This window comes from Carcharodon carcharias, chromosome 11 (genome assembly GCF_017639515.1).
Source record: "Carcharodon carcharias isolate sCarCar2 chromosome 11, sCarCar2.pri, whole genome shotgun sequence".
Classification (NCBI taxonomy): domain Eukaryota; kingdom Metazoa; phylum Chordata; class Chondrichthyes; order Lamniformes; family Lamnidae; genus Carcharodon; species Carcharodon carcharias.
The window spans coordinates 59,496,581-59,524,440 of record NC_054477.1 but is presented as its reverse complement, the minus strand read 5'-3'; the positions used below and the strand labels follow the sequence as shown (position 1 = coordinate 59,524,440).

At 45.3% G+C, this 27,860-nt stretch overlaps 1 protein-coding gene across 1 annotated transcript in view; it reads left to right on the top strand.

The window, feature by feature from the left end:
- The window catches only part of LOC121283884 (RING finger protein 17-like), a 106,389-nt gene that overhangs the window by 54,659 nt on the left and 23,870 nt on the right, over positions 1-27,860 (top strand). Inside the window, exons 18-19 of the mRNA XM_041198685.1 lie at positions 5,786-5,949; positions 18,016-18,135. Of these exons, the coding sequence (XP_041054619.1) occupies positions 5,786-5,949; positions 18,016-18,135 (284 nt within the window). The remainder of the gene's footprint in view (positions 1-5,785; positions 5,950-18,015; positions 18,136-27,860) is intronic.

The window sequence follows — 27,860 nt, the reverse complement described above, 5'->3', positions numbered from 1 at the left end:
ATGGTAGCAAAAACTGTAGACAGAGTTCTTATGGTAGCCTAAGTAATATTTAATACAATTCTAACATAGCCTACCCCTCTTCTTGTATGCCAGACTTTGGCTAATAAAGGGAGGTATCCTGTTTGGCTTTACTAACACGCCCTGATACCTACAGGAAGCAATGGCTGAGAATTTCTGGACCCGCGCCGAAAGATGCAGCAGGCCAGCCAAAAGTCCATTGACTTTCGGTGGGACCAGAAAATCCCAGCCAACGGACAGCTAGTCCCACTTTCTCACCTTTCTCTTGTAGCTTTGCAATTTTTTTCTATTCAGATAATTATCCAACTCCCTTCTGAAAGCTGTGATTGAATCTGTCATCACCACACCCTCAGGCAGTGCATTCCAGATCATAAACACTCGCTGTGAATTAAAAAAAAACCCTCATGTTGCCTCTGATTCTTTTGTCAAACACTTCAAATTGGGGTCCCCTGGTTCTCCACTCTACTGCCAATGGGAAGGGTTTCTCCTTATCTACCCTGTCCAAAAGCCCTCATAATTTTGAACACTTCTATCAAATCTCCTCAACCTTCCCTTCTCCAAGAACAACTGTCCCAGCTTTGCCAATCTATCCACATAACTGAAATCTTTCATCTCTGGAATCATTTGCGTAATCTTTTCTGCACCCTCTCTCTAATCTCTTCAAATCCTTCCAAAATTGTGGTGCCCAGCATTGGACACAACTCTCCGCTTGAGGCGGAAACAGTGTTTTATAAAGGTTTATCATAACTTCCATACTTTTGAAATCTCTGCCTCTATTTATAAATCCCAGCATTCTGTATGCCTTTTTAACCACTTTCTCACACCTCTGATTTATGCATGTTTACCCAAAGGTCACTATGCTCCTGTACCCCCTTTAGAATTGTATCCTTTATTTTTTTTGTATTGCCATGTCTCTTTCTCCCTACCAAGATGTATCACTGCATATTTCTGTGTAATAAACTTAACCTATCACATGTTTGCTCATTCCACCAGCCTGTCTGTGTCCTCTTGCAGTCAAATCACTATCCTCCTCACAATTGAAAATTTTTAAAGTTTTGTGTCATCCGCCAGTTTTGAAATTATGCTCCTCACCCAACTTTAAGTCATTAACATAGATCAAGAAAAGCACTGGTCCTAATACTAACCCCTGGGGAACCCTACTATGTACTTTCTCAAGTCCAAAAAGCAGCCATTCACCACTAATTTGTTTCCTGTCATTCAATCAGCTTTGTATAACCATGCTGATCCTTTTATTCCGTGGGCTTCAGCTTTGTCGACAAGACTGTTATTTGCTACTTTTAGCAATGCCTTTTGGAAGCCCATGTCTACCACATCAACCACATACCCAAATCAGTGCTCTTTGTTGCCTGATACAAAAACCCATTCATGTTCTTTAAGCATGATTTGTCTTTAACAAATTAATTGATATTTGTCCAAATTACTGATAATTTTGTGCTGAGTTAGGGTTTCCAAAAGTTTCCCCACCCACGGAGGTTAAAGTGACTGTAGTTGCTGTGTTTATCACTACACTCTTGAACAAACCTCCAGTCCTTTGGCTCTGTGCCTGTATCTAAGGAGGATTGGAAAATTATAGCCAGCGGAGTTACAATTTCTACCCCTGCCTCCCTCTGTATCCTTCGATGCATCTGTTCTGGTCCTGGTGACTTATCAAAGGACAGCCAACTTCTCTCATACCTCTATTATCAATCATTAGCACATCCAATGTCTCAACTATCTTGATCTAGTTTTCTGAAATGAAGTGCAACTAGTGAATTAGTGTCAGGAGAACATTTAGGGGACGGTGATCATAACACCATTAAGTTTAGGTTAGCTATGAAAAAGGGCAAGGATCAATCTGGAGTAAAAATAATTAATTGGAAGATAACAAATTTCAATGGATGTGAACAGATCTGGCCCAGGTAAATTGGAGTCCAAGGTTGGTAGGCAAAACAATAACGAAACAATCTTCTTTAAAGAAGAGAGGATTTGAGTACAGTTGAGGTACATTATCATGAGGAAGAAAGGCAAGCTCAACAAATCCAGAGCTCCCTGGATGACCAAAGAGACAGAGACTAAGATGAAGCTGTAAATAGGATGTGTCTGACCAAAGTCAGGTTGATCATACAAATGAGAACCAGGTAAAACATAGAAAGTTCATAGGGGAAGTGCGGGAAAAAGAGAAGCAAGGACAGCATATGAGAAGACACTGGCAGCCAACAGAAAAGGGAATCCAAAAATCTTCTATAGTCATATAAATAATAAAAAGGTGGTAAAAGGGGGAGGAGGGATAATTGGGGGCCAAAAAGGAATTTATACATGAAGGCAGAGGTCAGGGCTGAGGTACCAAATGAAAACCTTGCATCTGCTTTTACCAAGGATAAAATTAACGGTTGTTTAGACAAATGTGAACTAATTAGGAAAAGCTAGAAGGCATTTAGGTGCAAATGTGTTTAACTTATTTGACTGAGTTTTTTGATGAGGTAACAGGATTGGGTTGATGTAGTGTACATGGATTTCCAAAAGTCTTTAATAAAATGCCATTTAACAGGCATGTCATCAAAGTTGAAGCCCATGAATAAAAGGGTTAGTGGCAGCATGGATATGAGGTTGACGAGTGACGGGAAACAGTGTGATAAATGGTTGGCTGTTTTTTGGACTGAAGGAAGGTGGGGTTCCCCTGAGATAGGTATTAGGACCACTGCTGCTCTTGATCCAAATTAATGATCTAGACTTGGCTGTGCAGGGCACAATTTCAAAATTTGAGGAAGACACAGAATTTGAAAATATTGTGAACCATTAAGAGTATAGTGATTGGTTTCAAGAGGAAATAAGCTGGTGGAATGGGCGGATGAAATTTAATGCACAGAAGTGTGAAGTGGTACATTTTTGATAGGAAGATCAAGGAAAGGTAATATTTAATAAAGGATAAAGTGCTAACGGTTATGTGGCAGTATAAGAACCTGGAGGTAAATGTGCACAAATGGCTGGAAGGTGGTTGGGCAGATTGAGAAAGCAGTTAAAAAGTCAAACAGGATCCTGGTCTTTTTACCAGTTGCCTCTATTTACAACTGCAAGGATGTTGTAGTAAACCTTTATAAAACACTGGTTTGGCCTCAACTGAATTATTGTGTCCAATTCCAGGCACCACACTTCAGGAAGAATGGGAAGACATTAGAGAGAGTGCAGAAAAGAAGTACCAAAGTGATTCTGAGAATGAGAAACTTCAGTTTTGCGTATAGGTTGCTGAAGCTAGTTTGTTATAATTAGAGAAAAGGTTGAGAGGAAATTTGATAGAGGTCTTTAAAATCTGGAGCTGGACAAAGTAGGAAGGAAGGAACTGTTCTCATTTGCAGAAAGGCTGAGAACCAGAGAACACAAATTTAAGGTAGTTGGCAAAAAATCCAATATCATGAGTAAAACTTAATGCAGCAAGTGGTTAGGATCTGGAATGCACTTTCTGAGCATGTAGTGATGGCAGTTTTATTTGTGGCTTTCAAAAGTCTTACAATTATGATTATAAGATTAATGTTTTGGACTCTTGTCTTTAAATGTGTGTTAAATGGAGGTCATGTGACCTGTTCTGAAGTCTGCCTGATAGTAAGCCTCAGTGGTTCAATTGTGAAAGATCAAAGGAAGGCTTAGATTGTTTTACTGGCAGGAAGGTGCAAGGTATTTACGCTTGGCGAATAATGGCAGCAGTCTTGAGATCACAATGGGTTCACTCTTGAGTCTTCAAAAGCCCCAGAAAGGCGTTGTGGATATCGGGTTGTAAACAGTTGTACTGCAACCTGTACGTTGTCTTAACTGTCTAAGATGAAAAAGAGTGAAGAATAGCTAAGCAGCACTTTTACTTGGATGCAACATTATTGTGCATCACATTGCTGTGGGGAAGAGGACAGAGGAAGTCATTTTTGAGATCAGGTTACAGGCTTCCCTACAAATCATTGCATATCAAGAAGGGACAACTTGTGTGATTAGCAGAGAAAAGAGGCTGTTTATGGCTTTGCAAGCTACCATAACAGGATGTGGGAGGGAGGCTGTATCCAGTTGGAAATATCCTGCAGCCATCCGAGGATTCCAGGAGATTCATTCTGGCATGGCCAGGGGAAGAGGAATAATTGGAACAGGCTTTACTGCTGGTGGTGGATTTAAGAAACTGAGAACTGAGAAAGTGCTTTGAGATGGTCACCCAATGCTATTACTCTGCAAAATGGGGGATACGTGAGCCCCTTTGGAAGCTGTGGACTACTTGCTGTAAGGACTGTTTCTGTGGAGAGCACGTGTGATGAGTATAAAAGGAGAATGTTCCTTTCTGTAGCCAAAATTTGAGTTGTCTGCAAAAAGAAAACAATGTTTAGTCAATAGTGCTTTTTAGTTATTTGTTACAGTAAAAGTTTAAAATGTGAAGCCTTCTCCTAACATCATTTCAGCTAGTAATTGGAAGTTTGAATCTCTAAAAGCTATCAGTCTGTACAGAGATCATAACAAAAGCTAATTGGATAATTTCCTGAAGAGAATTTGCAGAGCTATGGGGAAGAGGTAGGGAAATTGGACTAACTGAGTAGTCCTCACAGCCAGCCAGCAATGGCATGATGGCCCAAGTGGCTGTCTCCTCTGCTTTGTTTGTAAAAGAAATTATGATCATTACCAGTGAAATGCTCACTCACTGATCCTTTCCATCTACCTAGCTTCATTGCTTATGCTCATTGCAACACCACCCCTCTCTTGCTGGTCTTGCTATGTACGTTTAGCCAATAGAATGTATTTTAAGAATTCTGTACCCTCTATACCTCTTATACTGATTTTATCCCAGTTAATATTAGGATAATTGAAATTCCCTACAATTACTTCATTATTTCTTTGCAATTTGCCTAAATCTTTGCTTCTATCTCTTTCAGTTTGGGGTTCTTTGGTACCTTCCCAACATTGCAATTGCCCCTTTTTTGTTCCTTATGCCTGAGATATAGACAAACGAGTGCCCTTGAGTTCCCTCTGATGATACCTGCTTGGTAATGGAATTTAAGAGTATAGTCCGCAATCCAAATATAATGTACAATATCCTAGTCTAAATGAATCAGTGGCCATGTTCCTAGCACCAATATCAGTTGACCGTAGGGACTTAATATTGAGACTGTGGGGCTTTGTACATCACTTTTCCTCCAAATTGGCCAGATTGTCCTGCATCTGTTTACTGTTCAAAATCTCTTCTCCTTTTGATTGAAGACCTCCTTTCTGACTTCAGTCGTCCCTAGGCCAGGACAGCAGGGGATCCAATGCTGAAGTGAAAGGAGCGAACCACAAGAGCATGCAGGCCTGTGCTGAGTCCCACCTTGGGTCAAGCCCTTTGGAAATTGCTGCTATGTGGGCTTGTTAGTCCCAGAAACAGTGACCCATACATCTAGTTAACAAAAGATAAAAGGTTAGATCACTGACCAGAAAGTCTGTGATCACAAATTGCTGTGCGTGCATTGAATTGCTACAAATGTGCACTGCATGGACAAAGCTCCCTTTTATAAAAAAACATGGTTTCATTAAAAACTATTCTCTGCATTCCAAGTATCGGAGGCTCAAAATGATGTATTGTCTTGATAGTGTTGCAGTTATTCATTTTCATAATGTTACTTTGAAGTGTTAACATGGTGCATTTCAATGTTACTTCCAATATTTGTTTTTAGTACAGCTTCATGAAGCTGTTAACCCTCTTTTTAAAAAAAATCGTGCAAGTCAATAACTGATCCTAACTGTTACACTTTTGTTTTGAATACAGAAGAGCAATTCACCATGTTGACCTGTGCTATCCAGACCAGTTTTAAAGTTCTACCATTTCTGAAACCGTATTGCTATAGCAAAAGAGAAGGCTGCATTGTTAAAGGTTCTGATACACTCTGGTACAGAGGAAAGATTTTGGAAGTAATGGGGGGATCTGTTAAGGTGAGATATGTGCAAGTGTTTCTGCATTTGTAAGTATGCTATTCAAGTCTAGGGTTCTGGAAACCTGAACATGGTAGAAATTTGATGTTTAGCGTTGTCTTTTCCCAGAATGTAATAGTTTCTGTGCTGCCTTAAACAACACTTGTGGATTGCACATTGGCTTAGGGTAGAAACTTTGCAATTGTACTTTGTTGCTAAGCAAATGCTGCTAGGGCTTTTAGCACACAATGTTACTGAGGAATCAAAGCATTTTTCTGTTCCAAGCATCTATGTACATATTGATACACTTGGCTTACTTAACATATGCACCATGTATGTATATGCTGTACTCTTCCCAACCTTGCCATTCTCCATTGTGTTGATGTGTCATTTCTGTTTGCCTTTGGACTCGATTACAAATTGGGTTGCAAATTCCCAAAGTCATTCAAATAGAACTTTTTACAACAAGTAGAGATGGGAATCTTTCGCTCCGTCAGTCTATACTGCACTAAGCAGTGGAAGGGCCCACAGCATCGTAGAGCCTCCATGTGAAGTTTTTTTTAATCATAATTAAAATTATTTAAATCTATGTCAAATAAAGCATAGAGTCAAGGTGAAGGGCAGCGAGCAAGGAACAGGAATGGATAGGACCTTCTTCACCAAGAGGATCCTATTCAAGCTGTGTGGTTTCGAGGCTGCGGAGATCTACTGCCTACAGGATTTCCCCAGCGCTGGTTTCTTTGATGTGACCTTCAAGCAAGTGGCAGCTTGTGTCAAACTCCTGAAGGTGTTTGAGGAAAAGAAAGACCTGCCAGAAATGAAGATCCTGATGCTGGAGCCGCTTTTTGCTCTACCGTTGCATCGAGAACAGGTTGCGACGGTGCATCCGTACAACCCCTACGTCCCTGTCGCTGACGTGCTCACCTTCCTTACCCGGTACTTCGGTAAGGTTGGGAGCTGCACTGAGGTTAAAGATAATTTGGGGATCTGGACATGTAAACGCCAGGTTAAGGTAACGCTCAAGACTGACGGTAAGGGAGCCATTTTCCACCCCCCTTCCAGATTCGCTATCGGGAGGAAGCCGTGGCTACCTTGTCTATGCTGGGCAACCCAAACTTTGTCGTTCATGTGGCAAGTCTGGTCATGTGGCGGCCAACTGCAGTGCTGTCCTCTGCAAGAACTGCAAAAAGGAAGGGCACCAGACAAAAGATTGTAAACAGTCTAAGTGCTGCAACCTGTGTGGCGAGGCAAGTCACCTCTACAAGACCTGCCCCAAATGTTGCCGTACTTATGCACAGGCAGCCAAAGCCAACGAGGGGGAAGCAGAAGAAATGCCTCGTGTCACTCCAAACACCAAGGCCCCCAGGGAGAACAACGGGACAAAGGAGGACACAGAGAGAGACAAGGTGGAGGAAAAGATTGGGGCAACAGACAGCCAATCAACAGCACTGCCCCCTGAACCTCCCACTCCTCAGGAGAGCGAATCAATGGAGGAGGAGGAGGAGGCAGCAGTGGGAAAGCAGCAGGGGGAGTGGCAGCTGGTGAAGAGAGCCAAAAGGAAGAAGGGGCTAAAAAGAAACCAAGCCACTTCCCAGACAAGTGTCAAGAGGCGTCTCCTATCCAACACAGATAACAAGAGCAGCAGCTCTTCGGACGATGAAGTGCCAGGGCAGCGCCAACAGAAGAAGCGGCAAAACACTAGGGAGTTGGAGGACAAGACACCCAAGCTCCAGAACATTGGCGACAATGAGGAGACCAGCGCACCCCAACTTGGCCCCCCACCCCAGGAATCTGGGAACAGTGAGGCGCTCAGCGCACCCCAGCTCCGGGAAGCCGGGAGCAGCAACGCCCCAGAGGGGGAGAGGATTGGAGAAGCTTCTTCAACAGAGGACATTTCAAACCCCGCTCTCTGCACGGACCCCCAGATGCCACCCGAGCAGAACATCTCCAATGGGGAGGTTCAGGACGCTTTCCTCAGTCCATCCCAAGTGAAGCAATTTGAGCACACCACGGGCATGAAGGAGCAGACCAAAGGTCTGGAACTCTCAGAGACAACAGGTTTGGTAAGCGACTAACTGCTTTAAAATGGGTGTAAAGATTGTATCCATAAATGTGCGTAGCATTAAATCTACTACGCGAGGATTACCTTGCCAAGGTCAAAGCTGACCTGTTGTTTCTGCAGGAGTGTGCGATACCGCACCTCAGCTCCTACAGACAGTGGTCACGATGATGGTCCCATGGGCCACCGATCTGGTCGGGAGGAAACGACTCTCGTTCCTCAGGCCTGGGGATTCTGCTGCGGGGAGGCAGCTTCACCGATTCCCAGGTTAAGGAAGTGGTGGGCAGGCGCCTCCTCGTAGCAGACGTAATGTATAAGAATGCTCCACTCCGGTTATTTAACGTCTATGCCCCGTCACAAGGGGCTGAGGTTTTTAGCAGGTCCCACTGCTGCTGGCGACCTCCAGGCCGGTCATTCTGGGCGGTGACTTCAACTGCATCATCGATGCGTCTGGACGATCCGACAGGGCCGACAGCAGATTGGATGCTACATCCAGATCCCTGATGGAAACAGTAAAGGATGCCAAGCTGCATGACGTCTTCAACCCTGCAGATGGAGCGCAGCGTAGATACACCTGGTCGCGGCCTGACCGGTCCGTCCGTTCCGGGATAGATTTCCTGTTTGTGTCCGTGCATTCACAGTCAGATCCACTGACGTCAAGCCGGTGTTCTTCTCTGACCACTGCCTCCTACTGGCTGACTGTCACTTAGAGAAGGACCAGAGGGTTGGCAGGGGGGCATGGAAGCTAAACGTGCAACTGCTGACCCCAGAGAACATTGAGGAGCTCAAGAGGGATTACAAAGGTTGGAGAACCATGAAACCCCACTTTGAGTCACTGACACACTGGTGGGAAGCGATCAAGGGAAACATCAAGAGGTTTTTCGTCCTCAAAGGCACCCAGAAAGCTAGAAAGGAACAGAGGGAAATGTCCCGACTCCAGAAAAACATGCAGAACCTGCTCTGGCTGCGGTCGATGGGGGTCGATATCAAGGAGGAACTCCAAGAGGTGAAGAGCCAGCAAGCCTCGCTCTTTGCCTCGGAGGCCTCCAAGATCATCTTCCGTTCCAGGGTCCGCTCCGTGGAGCAGGATGAGACGTGCTCACGTTTCTTCTTCCAAAAGGTACACAGAGAGAGCTCTGTGATCAGCAGCCTGAAGGAAGAAGACGGCTCAGTAAAGTCATTGCAATCTGACATTTTGAGGATCAGCAAATCCTTTTTTGCCGGATTATATGACGTGAAGCCCACAGACATCACGGCCTCCCAGTCCTTCCTGTCCTCTATCACGGAGGTCTTAGACGACAGTACACGGGAGAGTCTGGACAAAGCGCTAACTCCTGACGAACTGACTGAGGCCCTTGAGTCCTTCGAGAAGAGTAAAACTCCCGGAAGCGACGGCTTGCCAGCGGAGTTGTATTCGGCTCTGTGGGACTGGATCGGCCCAGACCTGCTAGAAGTGTACGAGAGTATGCTCCTGGCCGGCAGTATGTCAGAATCCATGAGGAAAGGCATTGTCACCCTCATCTACAAGCACAAGGGGGAAAGGGAGGAAATTAGAAATTGGCAACCCATTTCATTGTTGAATGTGGACTATAAAATTCTGTCCAAGGTCATCGCCAATCGGGTCAAATCCGCTCTGGAATTGGTGATCCACCCTGACCAGACATGCACTGTGCCGGGCAGGAAGATCTCTGACAGCCTCGTGCTGCTCAGGGATACGATTGCCTATGTGCAGGACAGGGGTGTGGATACCTGCATCATCAGCCTGGATCAGGAGAAGGCCTTTGACAGAATATCGCACAGCTACATGGTGGATGTGCTCTCCAAAATGGGGTTTGGGGAGGGAATTTGCAATTGGATCCAACTGCTCTACACTAACATCAGTAGTGCAGTCTCAATCAATGGGTGGGAATCAGATAGCTTTCCTATTAAATCTGGAGTCAGGCAGGGCTGCCCTCTCGCCTGTTCTTTTCGTGTGTTGCATAGAACCCTTTGCTGAGTCCATCAGGAAGGATCTGGGCATAAGAGGAATGACGATCCCAGGTAGTGGAGGCACTCAGATCAAAGTCTCCCTGTACATGGACGAGGTCGCCGTCTTCTGCTCGGATCCGCTGTCGGTGCACAGACTTATCCACATCTGCGACCAGTTCGAACTGGCCTCGGGAGCCAAGGTAAATCATGGGAAGAGCGAGGCCATGTTCTTTGAGAAATGGGCTGACCGATCCTTTGTCCCCTTCACTGTCAGGGCTGATGGCCTGAAGGTGCTGGGGATATGGCTCGGAGGGACCAGGGCACGCGTTAGAAACTGGAAGGTGCGAGTGTCTATGGTGAAAAGGAAACTGGACATGTGGGAGCGACGCTCCCTCTCCATTGCGGGTAAGAACCTGGTCATCAGGTGTGAGGCACTCTCACTGTTGCTGTACGTGGCGCAGGTCTGGCCCATTCCACAATCCTGTGTGGTGGCGATCACCCGAGCCATCTTCCGCTTTATCTGGAGGTCGAAAATAGATCGTGTCCACAGGGACACGATGTACAAGCCTCTAGATAAAGGGGGAAAAAACGTGCCCAACATCGCCCTCATACTGATGGCCACCTTTGTGTGCGGCTGCATCAAGCGGTGCGTAGACCCTCAGTATGCAAACACCAAGTGTCACTACATGCTGAGGTTCTACCTGTCCCCGGTGTTGCGAAGGATGGGTCTGGCCACGATGCCGCAGAATGCTCCAAGTAGTTGGACCGTGCTGTACCACCTGTCCCTCGTGGGAAAATTTACGCAGAGAAACACCTTCGACCACAAGTCCGTCAGGCACTGGTCGACACGTAACGTCTTAAAGGCCCTGAGGGAAAAGGAGAGGGTGGATCCTGTGGGATGGTTCCCTGAGCAGACTGACAGTCATTTGGCAGAATGCCTCATCACCAGAACTTTCCAACAAACACCAAGATGTAGCTTGGCTGGTGGTGAGAAAGGCCCTCCCTGTAAGATCCTTCCTACACGCCAGGAGTCTCACCCCCTCTGCACGTTGCCCTCGAGGTGGCTGTGGTGGGGAAGAGACCGTTGTTCACCTCCTTGTAGATTGTGTGTTTGCGAAGAAGGTCTGGAGAGGGATACAGTGGTTTCTGTCGAGGTTCATCCCGAGCAGTTCTGTGACACAGGACTCTGCTCCACGGGCTGTTCCCAGGGACACACACAGCGACAAACATCAACTGCAGCTGGAGGATCATCAACTCGGTGAAAGACGCTCTTTGGTCTGCCCCGAAACTTGTTGGTTTTCCAGCGCAAAGAGTTGTCCCCGACCGAGTGTTGCAGACTGGCACATTCCAATGTCCAGGACTACGTGCTGAGGGACACAGTTAAGCTTGGGGCAGCTGCCGCAAAGGCGCAATGGGGAAGGGTCGCTGCCTAAGACCTTTCTGCCACAGTGCACTGGGGGGCTGGGAACTGTAAAGAGCCCCTCAGGCTGTACAGATTAAAATGAATGTCTGCCAATGATTGAAATATTCATTGTTTGTTCTGGTACACCTTGTGATTCATGTTGTAAAAGTTGAACCTGTTTTTATTTTTGTAATGGTGATTTGAAATGGTTCGAAATGTTGTTGAAGATTTATGAATAAAGTATATTTTTGCAAAAAAAAGCATAGAGTCAAGTAAAAGAGCCCTGTGTGCTCTCTTTAAGATTATGGTAATAAATTATATTAACAGATCGATAATGGTTTTGGCATTATATGGAAAATTCATTGCTCACCACTCTGCTCAAAGGGAGTGCTGATTGGAATAAGGCTATAATGATAAGGCATTATATTTTAAGCTATTCATTTTTCCAGTCTGGCTCACAACTAGGAGCACAAGATTACTAAATGACACCATGTGAGGGAATGACTAAAAAGGACTAAAATGGAGTCCAGTTTGCAGCCAGTTTAAAAAAAAAAAGTGTGGCACAGGCAGCAAGTGGCAGTTTGCAACTTGTATGAAACCCTCATCTGTAACCTTTTATTGATTCTAGACTTGATTATTCCAACACACTCCTGGCTTACCTCCAATCTTTCCCCTTCCATGGCACCCAAAATTGCTGCTTGCATCTTAACTTGTACGTTAACAGAATCACTGACTTCCATTGGCTTCTAGTCAAGCAAAACCTCAATTTTAAATTTCTTACCCTTTTCAAATCCCACCCACCATGACCTTGCTCATCTCTATTTCTGTAACCTCCTCTAACCCTGCAACCCTCAGATATTTGTGCTCCCCTAATTCTGGCCTCTTGTGCATCCCTAGTTTTGATCACTCCACCAGCAACTTGCCTGCAGATTCCAAAGCCCTAACCTCTTGAATTCACTCCCTAAGACGCTCTCTTCCCTACCCTCTCCTCCTTTAAGATACTTAAACCTACCTCCTTGATCAAGCTATTGGTCATCTAGCCTAATATCCTTATGGGCCTTGGTGTTTAATTTTGTTTGGTAACACTCCTGTGAAGTGCCTTGGGATGCTTACTATGTTAAAGGCACTATATAAATGCAAGTTGTATGAAACTTCATGCACAATTCCCTCTGGTTCAGTAAGTTGAGATGAGTGGTTACCTGCTGTATTCGTGACAAATGTCAAGGCAACAGACTTCAGTTGCTGCACATAATGATGCAAAAATCTATTTTTGTAGTCAAAGTGAACCATCAGGACACAGCAACATCAAACAGCCAGAACTCATTTATGTTAAGCATTTAGATGTACTGACTCCCATTTGCAGACTTGATTTTTTTTATATGTTCATTCACAGGATGTGGGCTTCACTGGCAGGTTAGCATTTATTGCTCACCCCTAGATGCCCTTGAGAAGGTGGTGATGAGCTACCTTATTGAACCGCTGCCGTTTACGTTGTGTAGGTACACCCAGAGTTCTGTTAGGAAGAGAGTTCCAGAATTTTGACCCAGTGGCAGTAAAGAAATATATACTTCCAGGTCAGGATGGTAAGTGACTTGGAGGGGAAACTTCTCCATGGTGGTGTTCCCATCTATCTGCTGCCCTCCACCTTCTTGGTGGTAGTGGTCGTGGGTTTGGAAGGTGCTGTCTAAGGAGCCTTAGTGAATTTCTCCAGTGAATATTGTAGATGGTGTACACTGCTGCTACTGCGTGTCGGTGGTGGAGGGAGTGAATGTTTGCAGATGTGCCAATCAAGCGGACTGCTTTATCCTGGATGGTGTCAAGCTTCTTGAGTGTTGTTGGAGCTGCACTCATCCAGGCAAGTGGGGAGTATTCCGTCACATTCCTGACTTGTGCCTTGTAGATGGTGGACAGGCTTTGGGGAGTCAGGAGGTGTTATTCTCTGCAGGATTGCTAGCCTCTGACCTGCTTTTGTAGTCACAGTATTTATATGGCTAGTTCAGTTCAGTTTCTGGTCATTGGTAACCCCCAAGATGTTGATCATGGGGGATTCAGTGATGGTAATGCCATTGAATGTCAAGGGGCGATGGTTAGATTCTCTCTTGTTGGACATGGTCATTGCCCGGCACATGCGTGGCGTGAATGTTACTTGCCACTTGTCAGCCCAAGCCTGTAATTGTCCAGGTCTTGCTGCATTTGGACTTGGACTGCTTCAGCATATGAAAAGGTGCGATTGGTGCTGAACGTTGCGCAATCATCAGCGAATATCCCCACTTCTGACCTTATGATGGAAGGAAGGTCATTAATGAAGCATGGTTAGGCTGAGGACACTACACTGAGGAACTCCTCCTGTGATGCCCTGAAGCTGAGATGACTGACCTCCAACAACCACAACCTCTTCCTTTGTCCTAGGTATGACTGCAGCCAGTGGAGAGTTTTCCTGGTTTTCATTGACTCCAGTTTTGCTAGGGTTCCTTGATGCAACACTCGGTCAAATGCGGCCTTGATGTCAAGGGCAGTTACTCTCACCGCCTCAGGGGTTCAGCTCTTTTGAACCAAGGCTATAATGAGGTCAGCAGCTGAGTGACCCTGGGGGAACCCAAACTGGGCGTCAATGAGCAGGTTAATGCTAAGCAAATATTGCTTGATAAAACTGTTGATGACCCCTTCCATCACTTTACTGATAATTGAGAGTAGATTGATGGGACAGTAATTGGCTGGGTTGGATTTATCCACCTTTTTGTTTACAGGACATACATGGACAATTTTCCACATAGCCGGGTAGATGCCAGTGTTGTAGCTGTACTGGAACAGCTTGGCTAGGGTTGCGGCAAGTTCTGGAGCACAAATCTCCAGGACTATTGCTGGAATATTGTCAGGGCCCCTAGCTGTTGTCTTATCCTTTGCCTTCAGCTGTTTCTTGATTTTGCGTGGAGTGAATCGAATTGTCTAACAATTGGCATCTGTGACGTCGGGACCTCCAGAAGAGGCCGAGATGGTTTATCTACTCAACACTTCTGGCTGAAGATTGTAGCAAATGCTTCAGTCTTATCTTTTGCACTGATGTGCTGGGCTCCCCCATCATTGAGGATGGGGATATTTGTGGAGCTTCATCCTCCAGTGAGTTGTTTAATTGCCCACCACCATTCACGACTGGGTGTGTCTGGACTGCAGAGCTTGGATCTGATCCATTGGTTGTGGGATCACTTAACTCTGTCTATCACTTGCTGCTTATGCTGTTTGGCACGCAAGTAGTCCTGTGTTATAACTTCACCAGGTTGACACCTCATTTTTAGCCTGGAGCTGCTCCTGGCATGCCCTCCTGCACTCTTCATTGGACCAGGGTTAATCCCCTGGCTTGATAGTAATGGTAGAATGGGGAATATGCCGGGCCGTGAGGTTACAGATTGTGTCCGAGTACAATTCTGCTGCTGCTACAATTCTGATGGCCCACAGTGCCTCATGGATATCCACACAACATGATGGAGATTATACTCAATGTGAAGGCAGGACTTTGTCTCCACAATGACTGTGCAGTAGTCACTTGTGTCTGTCCATGACAGTATGTGTACATTAGCAGGCAGGTTGGTGAAGATGAGGTCAAGTATGTTTTGACCTCTTGTTGGTTCCTCACTGCCTGCCGCAGACCCAGTCTAGCAGCCATGTCCTTTAGGTCGGTAGTGGTGCTGTTTATGCAGAATGATGTGAGCACAGTCTCCTACCTCCTTTTGAAAGTAAGGCCTAACATTAGCAGGACAGGACACTAAAATTGTTACTTACAGGAAAAATTGTGCTCCTGTTTTGTTTCATTGTTTGTATCAATCTGTATGCTAAGCAAGTTGAATTTCATAGAATGAGGCAGGCCACCATTCACAGTCTTGTCCAAAAAACTGACCATTTTGTTCAGTCATGCTAAGATTAAATATCTCACTGGTTAGCAGCTTGTAGATGACCATATCTAATGGCCCACAATTGATACTTATTTTGGATGCTACATGTGAAAACTTGCCATATCTAGTGCCATTGTTTGTCAAGCTCTGACCTTTTTGTTTCTCTCATATTTAAAATGCAGGGAGCACTTGTACTTAGAGTAGGAATGTTTTAAGCTGGGGTGAAGTTTTGACCAGTATGCTTCTTGGAATGGTTTACAAAACTCTTGCCAGTTCTTTCTTGCGCACAACGTTGACAAATTTACAGCCTTTAAAGATTCTCAGTTAAGAGGATTGAAGAAGTCTACACTCTGGATTTTATCAGCCCTATTGGCTCAGCAATTTTGGCAAGCAATTTTTTCAGCTTTGGCAGCTGATGGAACGAGTAGAAACATATTTTGTGTGAAGAGAGATTTCAAGTTTTTTTTGTAACTGGGGATTTCTTTATTGCCTTTTGTGTTTTGGGAACCTCCCTTTGTTTGTCTGGGGAATTCTTTTTGAGTATATGGAGAAGACCAAAATCCATCACTTAGCAGATTTTATCAATTTGAAGAACTAAAGCTTACAAGCTGTTTTGGGAGGGTGCATGTTTTAGTGATCTGAAGGGGTGCCTCACCTTGGAAACAGTTTTGTTTCTTTTTTGTGCATGGAGAATCTTGTTTTCTGTGTTTGGGTGTGATTTAATGCAGCCATTTTCTTGCTTCTGAACCCCTCTGCCTAAAACACGCTGCTAGGTTTTAAAACTCCACAGCTCTGAAACCTATTCCCAGTCCTTTCAGACCATCTGACACCCATAACCAGTTTTCTCGCACCTTAGAACGACCCCTCTGCCCACCTTCCTGCTCCCCTGCCCCCTTAACCAATGCTTTCAGATTCTAGAGCCTGATTTTCCCAAACCCAAAGAATAATTATTTTCCTTTATCCTTTACAGATGCCAGCATATGTTCCCTCTTGCACACTACATTTTTTTTCACTGAATGAGGCTGCATTTATTGCCTTTTATAAATCGTTCCAAGATGTATCACTACAGTTCTTGTGGCGATGGTCCTTCAATAATTTGGTAGCTAGGGCATTCCAGTAATTTGTCCAGGTTGAGAGTGCAGGACCTAGAGGTGCCCACGAATTTGTTGCTCTTGTCTCCCTTGGGTAGAAGTCTCAGAAGTGGGATGTGCTGCTGAAGTAACGTTAGTGAGTTACCGTACAGTGCATTCTGTAGATTGTACATACTGTAGCCGCAATGTGCTGTTTATGGATAGGGTCTGTGGTGAACCCAGTTGACTGGACTGTCCTGGATGGTGTTGAATCTCTTGTTTTGTTGCAGTTGCAGCATCTGGGGAAGTGTTAAGTATTCCAGAACACTCCTGACTTCAATTATATTGATAATGGAAGGTTCAAGAGGTGACCATTTTTGAGAGTACTCAGCCTCTGCCCTACACCATATTGATATGGCTGGTTTAGCTCCTGAGCATTGGTGACCCCTAAAGATGTTGATGGTGGGCAAACTTGTTGATGGTGCCATTGAATTGCAATGGGCTTTCTCTTGTTTGCACTGGTCAGTGAATGTTACCTGTTCTATTTGTTTTCTTAATTAGGTTGATGTGGGCAGCTTCATGATGGGAGGTATAAATTGAGTTGAACATTAGAATTATCAGCAAACGGTTGCACTCCTGACCTTGCAAAGGGAGAGAACATCATGTGGAAGCAACTGAAGATGGTTAGCTGAGGGCACTTTCCTGAAGAACTTTGGCTGTGATGCCTGAGGCTTGGTGATTTGCATCCAGCGACCACAGCCATCAACATTGTTGTCCCTATGTCAGCTAGAACTACAGTCACTGAAGGATTTCCCTTCAAATTCAGTGATTTTGGTTTTTCTAGGGCTCCTTGGTTGAGCACTGTCTTGCTGTCGGCAGCAGTTACTGTTGCCTCTCCCCTGACATTCAGCTCTTGATCCATATCTGGATCAAGGCATTGCTGGAATGGAGTGGCTCTGGCAGAACCTGAAACGAATGATGACTGTTGCTTGATGGCGCTATTGATGATTTCTTCCATTGTTTTGCTGATTGGGCATAGCCTGAGGTGATATTGGTCAGGTTAAATTTATCCTGTTGCTACTGGAAAGGATATATCTGGGTAGTCTTTCACATTATTGGATAGTTGGCATATCCTATGACAACGCTTTCTCTTTGCTTCCCACATCACTGTTTCTACTCTAACCTTTGACTACTTTCGATATGCCCACCATTCACCAGTTACCCCTTCTCTGCCTGCTTTTCAACTAATTGCATTTTTTTGCCATTTTGCAACTGAACAATTTTTTTAAAAAAAGTTTATTGGTTACAAAAAAAATGTATAAACTTATTGCTGTAAAATGATGTGCCATATTTTTTGCCCTTCATTTCACTTCAGTATCCATCACACTTCACATGCTGTGACTAGACTCTTTCTTTCTATAAAATATTACACACCTAGCTCCTTAAGCAATGCTGTCTGGCTTTCAAATAGTTTACAGTAAAATGTTGAACGTTTTGCTGTATCATTTTGTAATTGAACAATTTTATCTACTGCCTGTATTATTTTGTGAACAATTAGTTCTAAGATAAAATTGTGGAAAAGTGTAGGAATATTTCTTTAAAGAGTCTCTTCGCACTTACAAGTATTATGATTTCAGTATTTTAAAACATGTTATATCTTGTGTGATGAGTATGATTATTTATTCATTGTCTTGATGCTAGGTGCAATATGTTGACCGAGGATTCACTGAAACAATCCCTCAATGCCATGTTTATCCAGTGCTAATGTATCCTGACATTCCTGAGCTTTGCCTACCATTTCAGCTTTTTGGAGTGGCACCTGTAAGTATATAATTTCATAGATGTACAGAATTTGGATAAAATGTAATTGAGTAAACAAGTTACATGTTCTTGTGAATCATGTTTGTTTCCTGCAAAGGAATGACCTGTCCCGGAGAAGAGCCCTGTTTTAAAAACTCTTGGTACCCAAAATACTCCCTGGCATAGCTCTGAACAGAGCACCTGTTTGAGCAGTCTTGAGTCAGGCATTCTGACAATATGTTCCTTCTATTTCAGCTGGTGTGACATTATCATAGCCTCTATACTTGGCATGTCTGTGCCTTGGAGGACACTTGTGCGTTCTTTTGTTCTTGATTCACAAGATCCTTCTAAGACTGTATTAATGATATTCAAGAGGTGTGATATAGCACCCAAGTTATCCAAGCATCAAAACTATAGCGAAGCATGAGGAGAACTAAGCCTGATAGACCTTAAGTTTATCGTGATTCTCGAAAAATTGAATACGCAATTGAGAATAGGCTGAGCTAGCACATTGGATTCGGTGGGAAACCTGTGTCAACCTTTTTGAGACTGATTGTTTCCAAGATATGAGAGGTGAGGGACGTTTTCCAACGCTTCACCATACATCTCAATTGAAGGCATTGGATTTCACACATTTGTTGTGGGTTGGCAGAGAACTTTAGTCTCCCTGGTGTTGAGGGGAAGCACCATGCTCCTGTAGAAGATCCTAGTGCTGGAATCCATTATTAAGGAGGTTATAAGCAAGGTGGATAAGGAGGAACCTGTAAATGTGGTATACATGGATTTCCAAAAGGCATTTGATAAGGTGCCACATCAGAGGTTACTACACAAGATAGGAGCAGATGGTGTAGGGGATAATATATTAACATGGCTAAAGGATTGGTTAGCTAACGTGAAGCAAAGAGTAGGGATAAATGGGTCTTTTCCCAGCTGGCAAGCTGTAATTAGTGGAGTGTCACAGGGATTATTGCTGGAGCCTCAACTATTTACTATCTACATCACTGATTTGGATGAAGGGACCAAATATATAGTAGCTAAATTTGCTGATAACAGCATAATAGCTAGGAAAATAAGTTGTCAAAAGGAGGTAGAGAGTCTGAAAAGGGATCTAGACAGGTTGAGTGGGCAAAAATTTGGCAGTATAGTGTGGGAAAATGTAAACTTGTGCATTTCAACAGGAAGAGTGAAAAAGCAGTTTACTATTTAAATAGAGATTGCAGAACTTGGTGGTACAGAGAGATCTGAGTATCCTGGTACTTGAGTCACAAAAAGTTAGTATGCAGATACAGCAAATGATTAGGAAGCCAAATGGAATGCTGTGTTTATTGCAAGGGGAATGGAATATAAAAGTAGGGAGGTTTTACTGCAGATGTACAGTCATTGGTAGTACCATATCTGGAATACTGTGTACAGTTTTGCTCTCTTTATTTGGAAAAAGGATATAATTACATTAGGAGCCATTCAGAGAAGGTTCACTCACCTCATTCCTAGGAGGAAGGGTTTATCCTTTGAAAGATTGGGCCTATACCCATTGGAGTTTAGAAGAATGAGTAGTGAGCTTACTGAAGAATATAAGATCCTGAGGGAGCTTGACAAGCTAGATACTGGGAGGATGTTTCCGCCCGGGGTGGGGGGTGGAGATTAGAACTATGGTACACAATTGTCTTCCTTTTAAGATTGAGCTGAGGTGAACTTTTTTTGAGGGCTGTTAATATGTGGAATTCTTTTCCCTAGAGAGCATTTGGGGGCTAGGCTTTATAGAATTTATCCAAAGCTGAGTTGGACAGATTTTTGATAGACACAGGAGACGAGGGTTAAGGAGGGGCGTCAGGAAATCTGAGTTGAGACCACAACCAGATTAGCCATGATCTTATTGAATGGTTGAGCAGGCTTGAAGGGCAGAATGGCCTACTCCTCATAAGCCCTATGTTCCTACGTAGGCTTCGGTGAATATGCCAACTAAGGAAGGGCAGGTAGTGCAAGAGCTCCCTGAGTGCATCCCACTCACCAACCAGTGTTGAGCTTTGAATACTGATAAGAGTGATGGTCCAACTGGAGAGTGCAACCAGAGCCAAGCCTATGGCAACATGGGTGGCTCAGAGATACGGGGGATTACAAGGAAGATTGGAAGAGCAAAAGTGATGGGTGATTCGAAAGGGGAATAGATAGATGTTTCAGCGGCCACAGACGTGTGTCCAAAGTTGCCTCTCTGGTGCCAGGGTCAAGGATGTCACTGAGCGGTTGCAGAGCACCCTGAGATGTAGGCAGAGGGATGTTATCCTGCAGTCAGAATAAGATAGGCAAGAAATTAGAAAGCAGGACCTCCAAAAGTAGTAATCTCTAGATTACTCCCAGTATCACATGCAAGCGAGTATAGAAATACTAAAGTCGTTTGGGGAAGGAAATCTGCCTTCCTTACCTGGTCTGGCGTACATATGACTCCAGACCCACAGCAACATGGTTCACTCTTAATGTCCTCTGAAATGGACTAGCAAGCCACTCAGTTGCATCAAACCACTAAAATCAAGTCAATAAGGAATGCGATAAAAACAAAAAAACTGCGGATGCTGGAAATCCAAAACAAAAACAGAATTACCTGGAAAAACTCAGCAGGTCTGGCAGCATCGGCGGAGAAGAAAAGAGTTGACGTTTCGAGTCCTCATGACCCTTCGACAGAACTTGAGTTCGAGTCCAGGAAAGAGCTGAAATATAAGCTGGTTTAAGGTGTGTGTGGGGGGGGCGGAGAGATAGAGAGACAGAGAGGTGGAGGGGGGGTGGGTGTGGTTGTAGGGACAAACAAGCAGTGATAGAAGCAGATCATCAAAAGATGTCAACGACAATAGTACAATAGAACACACAGGTGTTAAAGTTAAAGTTGGTGATATTATCTAAACGAATGTGCTAATTAAGAATGGATGGTAGGGCACTCAAGGTATAGCTCTAGTGGGGTTTTTTTTATAATGGAAATAGGTGGGAAAAGGAAAATCTTTATAATTTATTGGGGGAAAAAAAAAGGAAGGGGGAAACAGAAAGGGGGTGGGGATGGGGGAGGGAGCTCACGACCTAAAGTTGTTGAATTCAATATTCAGTCCGGAAGGCTGTAAAGTCCCTAGTCGGAAGATGAGGTGTTGTTCCTCCAGTTTGCGTTGGGCTTCACTGGAACAATGCAGCAAGCCAAGGACAGACATGTGGGCAAGAGAGCAGGGTGGAGTGTTAAATTGGCAAGCGACAGGGAGGTTTGGGTCATTCTTGCGGACAGACCGCAGGTGTTCTGCAAAGCGGTCGCCCAGTTTACGTTTGGTCTCTCCAATGTAGAGGAGACCACATTGGGAGCAACGAATGCAGTAGACTAAGTTGGGGGAAATGCAAGTGAAATGCTGCTTCACTTGAAAGGAGTGTTTGGGTCCTTGGACGGTGAGGAGAGAGGAAGTGAAGGGGCAGGTGTTGCATCTTTTGCGTGGGCATGGGGTTGTGCCATAGGAGGGGGTTGAGGAGTAGGGGGTGATGGAGGAGTGGACCAGGGTGTCCCGGAGGGAGCGATCCCTACGGAATGCCGATAAGGGGGGTGAAGGGAAGATGTGTTTGGTGGTGGCATCATGCTGGAGTTGGCAGAAATGGCGGAGGATGATCCTTTGAATGCGGAGGCTGGTGGGGTGCTAAGTGAGGACAAGGGGGACCCTATCATGTTTCTGGGAGGGAGGAGAAGGCGTGAGGGCGGATGCGCGGGAGATGGGCCGGACACGGTTGAGGGCCCTGTCAACAACCGTGGGTGGAAAACCTCGGTTAAGGAAGAAGGAGGACATGTCAGAGGAACTGTTTTTGAATGTAGCATCATCGGAACAGATGCGACGGAGGCGAAGGGACTGAGAGAGTGGGATGGAGTTCTTACAGGAAGCGGGGTGTGAGGAGCTGTAGTCGAGATAGCTGTGGGAGTCGGTGGGTTTTAATGGATATTGGTGGACAGTCTATCACCAGAGATTGAGACAGAGAGGTCAAGGAAGGGAAGGGAAGTGTCAGAGATGGACCACGTGAAAATGATGGAGGGGTGGAGATTGGAAGCAAAATTAATAAATTTTTCCAAGTCCTGACGAGAGCATGAAGCGGCACCGAAGTAATCATCGATGTACCGGAGAAAGAGTTGTGGAAGGGGGCCGGAGTAGGACTGGGACAAGGAATGTTCCACATACCCCATAAAGAGACAGGCATAGCTGGGGCCCATGCGGGTACCCATAGCCACACCTTTTATTTGGAGGAAGTGAGAGGAGTTGAAGGAGAAATTGTTCAGCGTGAGAACAAGTTCAGCCAGACAGAGGAGAGTAGTGGTGGATGGGGATTGTTCGGGCCTCTGTTCGAGGAAGAAGCTAAGGGCCCTCAGACCATCCTGGTGGGGGACGGAGGTGTAGAGGGATTGGACGTCCATGGTGAAGAGGAAGCGGTAGGGGCCAGGGAACTGGGAATTGTTGATGTGACGTAAGGTGTCAGAGGAATCACGGATGTAGGTGGGAAGGGACTGGACAAGGGGAGAGAGAAGGGAGTCAAGATAACGAGAAATGAGTTCTGTGGGGCAGGAGCAAGCTGAGACGATCGGTCTACCGGGGCAGTTCTGTTTGTGGATTTTGGGTAGGAGATAGAAGCGGGCCGTCCGAGGTTGGGCGACTATCAGGTTGGAAGCTGTGGGAGGGAGATCCCCAGAGGAGATGAGGTCAGTGTTTCCAGGACTGTCACTGACCTCATTTCCTCTGGGGATCTCCCTCCCACAGCTTCCAACCTGATAGTCGCCCAACCTCGGACGGCCCGCTTCTATCTCCTACCCAAAATCCACAAACAGAACTGCCCCGGTAGACCGATCGTCTCAGCTTGCTCCTGCCCCACAGAACTCATTTCTCGTTATCTTGACTCCCTTCTCTCTCCCCTTGTCCAGTCCCTTCCCACCTACATCCGTGATTCCTCTGACACCTTACGTCACATCAACAATTCCCAGTTCCCTGGCCCCTACCGCTTCCTCTTCACCATGGACGTCCAATCCCTCTACACCTCCATCCCCCACCAGGATGGTCTGAGGGCCCTTAGCTTCTTCCTCGAACAGAGGCCCGAACAATCCCCATCCACCACTACTCTCCTCTGTCTGGCTGAACTTGTTCTCACGCTGAACAATTTCTCCTTCAACTCCTCTCACTTCCTCCAAATAAAAGGTGTGGCTATGGGTACCCGCATGGGCCCCAGCTATTCCTGTCTCTTTATGGGGTATGTGGAACATTCCTTGTTCCAGTCCTACTCCGGCCCCCTTCCACAACTCTTTCTCCGGTACATCGATGATTACTTCGGTGCCGCTTCATGCTCTCGTCAGGACTTGGAAAAATTTATTAATTTTGCTTCCAATCTCCACCCCTCCATCATTTTCACGTGGTCCATCTCTGACACTTCCCTTCCCTTCCTTGACCTCTCTGTCTCAATCTCTGGTGATAGACTGTCCACCAATATCCATTACAAACCCACCGACTCCCACAGCTATCTCGACTACAGCTCCTCACACCCCGCTTCCTGTAAGGACTCCATCCCACTCTCTCAGTCCCTTCGCCTCCGTCGCATCTGTTCCGATGATGCTACATTCAAAAACAGTTCCTCTGACATGTCCTCCTTCTTCCTTAACCGAGGTTTTCCACCCACGGTCGTTGACAGGGCCCTCAACCGTGTCCGGCCCATCTCCCGCGCATCCGCCCTCACGCCTTCTCCTCCCTCCCAGAAACATGATAGGGTCCCCCTTGTCCTCACTTATCACCCCACCAGCCTCCGCATTCAAAGGATCATCCTCCGCCATTTCTGCCAACTCCAGCATGATGCCACCACCAAACACATCTTCCCTTCACCACCCCTTATCGGCATTCCGTAGGGATCGCTCCCTCCGGGACACCCTGGTCCACTCCTCCATCACCCCCTACTCCTCAACCCCCTCCTATGGCACAACCCCATGCCCACGCAAAAGATGCAACACCTGCCCCTTCACTTCCTCTCTCCTCACCGTCCAAGGACCCAAACACTCCTTTCAAGTGAAGCAGCATTTCACTTGCATTTCCCCCAACTTAGTCTACTGCATTCGTTGCTCCCAATGTGGTCTCCTCTACATTGGAGAGACCAAACATAAACTGGGCGACCGCTTTGCAGAACACCTGCGGTCTGTCCACAAGAATGACCCAAACCTCCCTGTCGCTTGCCATTTTAACACTCCACCCTGCTCTCTTGCCCACATGTCTGTCCTTGGCTTGCTGCATTGTTCCAGTGAAGCCCAACGCAAACTGGAGGAACAACACCTCATCTTCCGACTAGGGACTTTACAGCCTTCCGGACTGAATATTGAATTCAACAACTTTAGGTCGTGAGCTCCCTCCCCCATCCACACCCCCTTTCTGTTTCCCCCTTCCTTTTTGTTTTCCAATAAATTATAAAGATTTTCCTTTTCCCACCTATTTCCATTATAAAAAAAACCCCACTAGAGCTATACCTTGAGTGCCCTACCATCCATTCTTAATTAGCACATTCGTTTAGATAATATCACCAACTTTAACTTTAACACCTATGTGTTCTATTGTACTATTGTCGTTGACATCTTTTGATGATCTGCTTCTATCACTGCTTGTTTGTCCCTACAACCACACCCCCTCCACCTCTCTGTCTCTCTATCTCTCCGCCCCCCACACACACACCTTAAACCAGCTTATATTTCAGCTCTTTCCTGGACTCGAACTCAAGTTCTGTCGAAGGGTCATGAGGACTCAAAGTCAACTCTTTTCTTCTCCACCGATGCTGCCAGACCTGCTGAGTTTTTCCAGGTAATTCTGTTTTTGTTTTCAATAAGGAATGAAACCAGACAGAGCTGCCAGCATTGACCTACCTGCCAGAAAAGACAACGGCAGTCTCGGCCCTGTCGACCCTGCAATGCCCTCCTTACTAAAGTATGGGGGCTCGTGCCAAAATTGGGAGAGCTGTCTCACAGACGAATCAAGCAACGGCCTGACATAGTCATACTCACGGAAGCATACCTTACAGATAATGTCCCAGACATTACCATCACTGCCTCTGGGTATGTCCTGTCCCAAAGGCAGGACAGACCCAGCAACGGTGGTGGCACAGCGGTATGCAGTCAGGAGGGAGTTGCCCTCAGAGTCCTGAACATCGACCCCAACTCCATGAAGTCTCATGGCACCAGGTCAAACATGAGCAAGGAAACTTTTGCTGATTACCACATACCATCTCCACTCGATTCATGGATCAGTACTCCTTTATGTTGAACACCACTTGGAGGAAGCACTGAGGGTGGTAAGGGTGCAGAATGTACTCCGGGTGGGGGACTTCAATGTCTATCACCAAGAGTAGCTTGGTAGCACCAGTACAGATCAAGCTGGCTGAGTGCTAAAAGGACATAGCTGCTAGACTGTGTCTGTGGCAGGTGATGAGGGAACCAACAAGAGGGAAAAATATGCTTCCTCCTCACCAACCTGCCTGCTGCAGATGCACCTGTCCGTGACCATATCGGTAGGAGTGACCACTGTCAAGAAACTATCATATTTTTCCTAATATTATTGTGGGATATTTTAAAGCAGGCTTGTGTGTGTGTGGGTCAATGGTTCTTTGTATGGGGCTAATTTAATTAAACTAGAGACTGCAAGGTTTAAATTATCAAAGAAGTGAGGTGTAAAACAGGCATTTGAAATGGAGATGAGTAAAGCTAGGGTAAGGTCAGCAGATACTGGGTGAATAAAATTTGCATTTTTAGTTAAGTGGAGAAGTTGATTTTCACAGGAACTTGGAAAATGTTTATAACAGGCAAGGTAAATAAGGCGAGATTATTATATTGATTTTTCCCAGAAATGCTGGCCATGATGAGAACATCATAAACTCCATGATCAGATTTTTTTTATTCTGGGAAAGGTAACTTCTAGAGACAAACGGAAACAATAGGATTTACAAATCAAAAGGGATGAAATATATTTAAAGGATGGAAGGCTGTGTGAGCTGTGGCTGAGAGAGATCTTGAAAGGTGACTCTGTGAAACAGACTTGGGGTGGAGAGGGGGGGGTGGGGATGGGGGAACCTTTAGCCACCCTGCAGAAGTTTGCTATTCCAGTAACCAAAGTTGTGTCTAAAATCCTTTGGAAGTCCATTGTCCAGTGGGTGCTTGTGGTAAAATTGCTGGATGACTATAAATTTGGAATCTATTTGGATTTTTGCCTTAAAGAGGATGTGTAGTTGGGAACCTGGTTGGGTAGAAATTTTGGGAACTGTAACTGTAATCTTGTGTATTTTAAGTTCATCCTCCTTTTGTTAATGTTCTAATTTAATCTTTAAAATATCTAAAGGTGGTAGCAGACTCAATACTTCTGACTTCAGTGCGTAAGCCTTCTCGTAATACAAATTGCAAAATCTTTGTGTTAGTGTGGCCAAGTTTCCCTTGTGGATTTGGTCAGCTTGAATAATACCACCTTCAATATCATAATACCACCGCACAGCCCTTGTGGAGACAAAGTCCCATTTTCATATTGAGGATACCCTCCATCCTGTTGTGTAGCAGTACCACTGTGCTAAATGGGATAGATTTCAAATAGATAAAAACAAAAAACTGCGGATGCTGGAAATCCAAAACTAAAACAGAATTACCTGGAAAAACTTTTAGCAACTCAACACTGGGAAACCATGAGTCTCTGTGTGCCATCAACAGTAGCAACAGAATTGTGCTCAACCGCAATCTGTAACCTCATGGCCTGGCATATCCCCCATTTTACCATTACCACCAAGTCAGGGTATCAACCCTGATTCAATGAATGCAGAAGGGCATCCCAGGAGCAGCACCAGGCTTTTCTCCAAATGAGGTGTCAACCTGGTGAAGGTACAACACAGGATGACTTGCATAAGAAACAAAAATAGGAACAGGAGTAGACCATTTGGCCCCTCAAGCCTGCTCCGCCATTCAATAAGATCATGACTGATCTGCTTCAATTTGATTGTAATTCAAATTCCACATTTCTATCTACCCCGATATCCTTTGATTCCCTTGACTAACAAGAATCTATTTACCTCTGCCTTAAAAATATTTAGTGACCCCCGTCCCCATGGCCTGCGTACCAAACAGCATAAGCAACAAGTGATAGACAGAGCCAAGCAATTCCACAACCAACAGATCAGATCTAAGTTCTGCAGTCCTGCCACACAGTCATGAATGGTGGTGGACAATTAAACAACTCGCTGGGAGGAGAATCTGCAAATACCCCTATCCTCAATGATGGGGGAGCCCAGCACATCAGTGCAAAAGATAAGGCTGAAACATTTACAACAATCTTCAGCCAGAAGTGCCAAGTGGATGATTCTTCTTGGCCCCCTTCGGAGGTCCCAGCATCACGAACGCCTGTCTTCAGCCAGTTTGATGCGCTCCACGTGATTTCAAGAAACAGCTGAAGGCATTGGATATTGCAAAGGTTATGGGCCCTGACAATTTTCCAGCAATAGTACCGAAGACTTTTTCTCCAAAACTTAGTGTCTCTAGCCAAGCTGTTCCAGTACAATTACAACATTGGCATCTACCCAGCAATGGAAAATTGCCCAGGTGTGTCCTGTACACAAAGGCCAAATCCAATCTGGCCAATTACTGCCCCATCGGTCTATCTCGATCATCAGTAAAGTGATGGAAGGGGTCAACAACAGTGCTGTCAAGTGGCACTTGCTTAGCAATAACCTGCTCACTGACGCTCAGTTTG